The sequence below is a fragment of the Oratosquilla oratoria genome, chromosome 27 (assembly GCF_046742065.1).
Source record: "Oratosquilla oratoria isolate Oo_2021 chromosome 27, ASM4674206v1, whole genome shotgun sequence".
In the NCBI taxonomy this organism is placed as follows: domain Eukaryota; kingdom Metazoa; phylum Arthropoda; class Malacostraca; order Stomatopoda; family Squillidae; genus Oratosquilla; species Oratosquilla oratoria.
This window is the reverse complement of record NC_134803.1, coordinates 37,245,034-37,247,533: the sequence shown is the minus strand read 5'-3', so window position 1 is coordinate 37,247,533 and position 2,500 is coordinate 37,245,034. Positions and strand designations below refer to the sequence as shown.

Below are 2,500 nucleotides of genomic sequence, written 5' to 3'. Positions count from 1 at the left end.
CTTTTTGCACCCGCTGTCTCAACAAAGTTGTCGAGAGGATGATCTTCAAGTAACATCACGCTGTTAGGATTCTGCTCCCAGCAGCCTGGGGCACCATTTTCTTCCTTTTCATCTCCGGACAAGGAACTTTCTGGATCAACACATCTCCAGGCGTTCTTCCTCTCTTTTTGCAGCTCCTCGCTTTCTCCGTCACATTTTTCGGCCTCTGCATCGAGAGGGATCCAGGCAGAGGCCCTTGGAATAAGGACAGTAACCTAATGGACGAAGAATTAGGTTCTATGGGCTGTTTCTGCTCTGTATGCAGATTCTACCAGGGCCCACGCGATAGCCACTGCTCAGAGTGCCGCGTGTGTATCAGGGAGAAGGACCATCATTGCCCTGTGCTGGGTGTCTGCATCGGGGGTTGCAACTACCCGCACTACTTCGGCATGCTCTGGTCCGCAACCCTCTTCCACGCCCTTAGGAACATTACAACCGTGGCTAACCTAGTTATGACCTGGGGCAGCGAGGGCGGCATCGGGTGCCGGGTGGGACTCCTCCTTATGTCTCTGTATCTCACCTACTACACGGAGAACCACACCCAGAGGTTCTTCACGCACCCCCGGGAGTCCTGTGGCAGCCGTTTCCGCAGGAAGGTCCTCTCCGAGTCCTTCCGGGCACTGCACAGGATCTTCATCGTGTATGGAAGCTCTGGAGTCAACAACGGCCCCATCGACGCTACGGTCATTTGAAAGGACGTCATTATTCTTCCACCAGCACACGTTCCAGGAACTGCCTTCAAACGAGGACGCACAGGCAGACACTTGCGACGAAGAGTGCGTGTCAAGTCGGTCACAACACCAACGTCTCACTAAAAGAATCGACTGGAAGAAGTTTCTTTTACCCTTTGGAGTCACGCAGGGTTTTTTCCCTCAGCTGAATAAAATCGCCTGACGGCAGTTTTTTTCACAAGTGTTCTTTAACATTATCCCTCAGTGTCTAATGAAATAAGATTTCTTGTCTCCAACGCACATATGTCTTGTATTTTGGGCGGCACGTGCAGCAGCGGCGAATAGGTACTCAGAGATCCTTATTTAATTGATATGAGCGCGCGCGCACGCACGCACACATACACACACACACACACACACACACACACACACAAGAATTGATATGCTAGTTCACCTTGCCTGTTGCCTCTCTTTACAGTTTTTTTTTACATAAATTATTACAACTTCTATTATCATTATCATCATTATTATTTATTACTATTTCTACTACTATTACTACTACTATTACTATTATTGCTATTATTACTACCATTATTATTGATATTACTAATAATTTTTTGTAACTTCTCCTTTACATCGTGCACACTGTTGCCACAAGTGTGTAGTTAAATGTCCCATTACATTTCCAAATCCTGTTTCATTATGCCATTATAATGAAACACAAATGCTACATTTGATGGTTACATTCATCAACACAAATTTATCAACTCCAAACCCAGAAAACTTGGACTTTTTAAAAAACGAAAAAAAATTATATTCTCTACAAAACTAGTTGTCGGTGGACTTTGGAAGTTTATTGGGGGTAAACGTTTTGTAAGTTCCCGGATCTCGTATATTCCTTGTCTTGGGTTCGAGTCCCACACTTCTCTACGATTCCCAGCAGTGACTGCTCGTTATCTGCCCCCAACAGGACCTATAGCGAGTTCATTTGGCTTAATAAAATCACCTGGCGACACGACCATAATGACCTTTCGAGTTCTAGTGACAGTAGCTCATAATAAGGGGGACTTTGCCACAAACCAAAAAGCCGCAACGGCCGCGCCGGATAGTGTGACACCGGCCCAAGGTGACGGTTTCGGCCGCAGGCACTCAGCGCCTCCTGGCGTCTGAACAGTTGGTACTGCGGTTCCCACAACTTTTTTTTATATAAAGTTTCTTTTTGTTTCATTTTTGTTTCATATTATTTCGTTTTCTCGTTTCACGTTTTTTCTTCTTCATTTCTTTACGTCTCATTTCACGGCATTCCCTCTTTTTGTTTCGTTCAATAGGATTTAATTTATATTTTTCCCACAACATTTCGCTTATTTCTTTTTTATCATTAACTTCTATTTTTAGCATCACGAGAAACTCGACTTTCATAGCATTTCATTTATCTTCGTCCTTTTTTTTTCTATTTTTCTTTTTGCAGCGTTTCGCGTTTCTTCGTTTCACCTGCTTTAGTTTGTCTTGTCAAAATTTTTCATTTCCCCTCTAGATACTTTCTTTTTCTGGATCCCTTTCTGTATATATTTTTCATTCCCTGTTTCTTGTAAAAAAAAAAGACTCGTATCAGAAAATCAAAACTTCCTATTTTACCACCATTTTCTCTTTTCATCATTATCGAATGATGAAAGACGCGGGAACTGGGAAGAGGAGGAGGAGGAGGAAGGAGGAGGAGGTGATAGGAGGAGATGGGAAGATGTGGAAGGAGGAGATGGGAGGAAGAGGAGGAGGAGAGGAAGAGGTGGGAG

At 44.0% G+C, this 2,500-nt stretch overlaps 1 protein-coding gene across 1 annotated transcript in view; it reads right to left on the bottom strand.

The window, feature by feature from the left end:
- LOC143039805 (uncharacterized) overlaps nt 1–2,500 on the bottom strand; it is a 95,840-nt gene that overhangs the window by 47,829 nt on the left and 45,511 nt on the right. Inside the window, exons 3-5 of the mRNA XM_076210053.1 lie at nt 1,346–1,402; nt 497–802; nt 1–205 (exon numbers count right to left, since the gene is read on the bottom strand). The exon at nt 1–205 is cut by the window's left edge and continues 8 nt beyond it. Of these exons, the coding sequence (XP_076066168.1) occupies nt 1–205; nt 497–802; nt 1,346–1,402 (568 nt within the window). The remainder of the gene's footprint in view (nt 206–496; nt 803–1,345; nt 1,403–2,500) is intronic.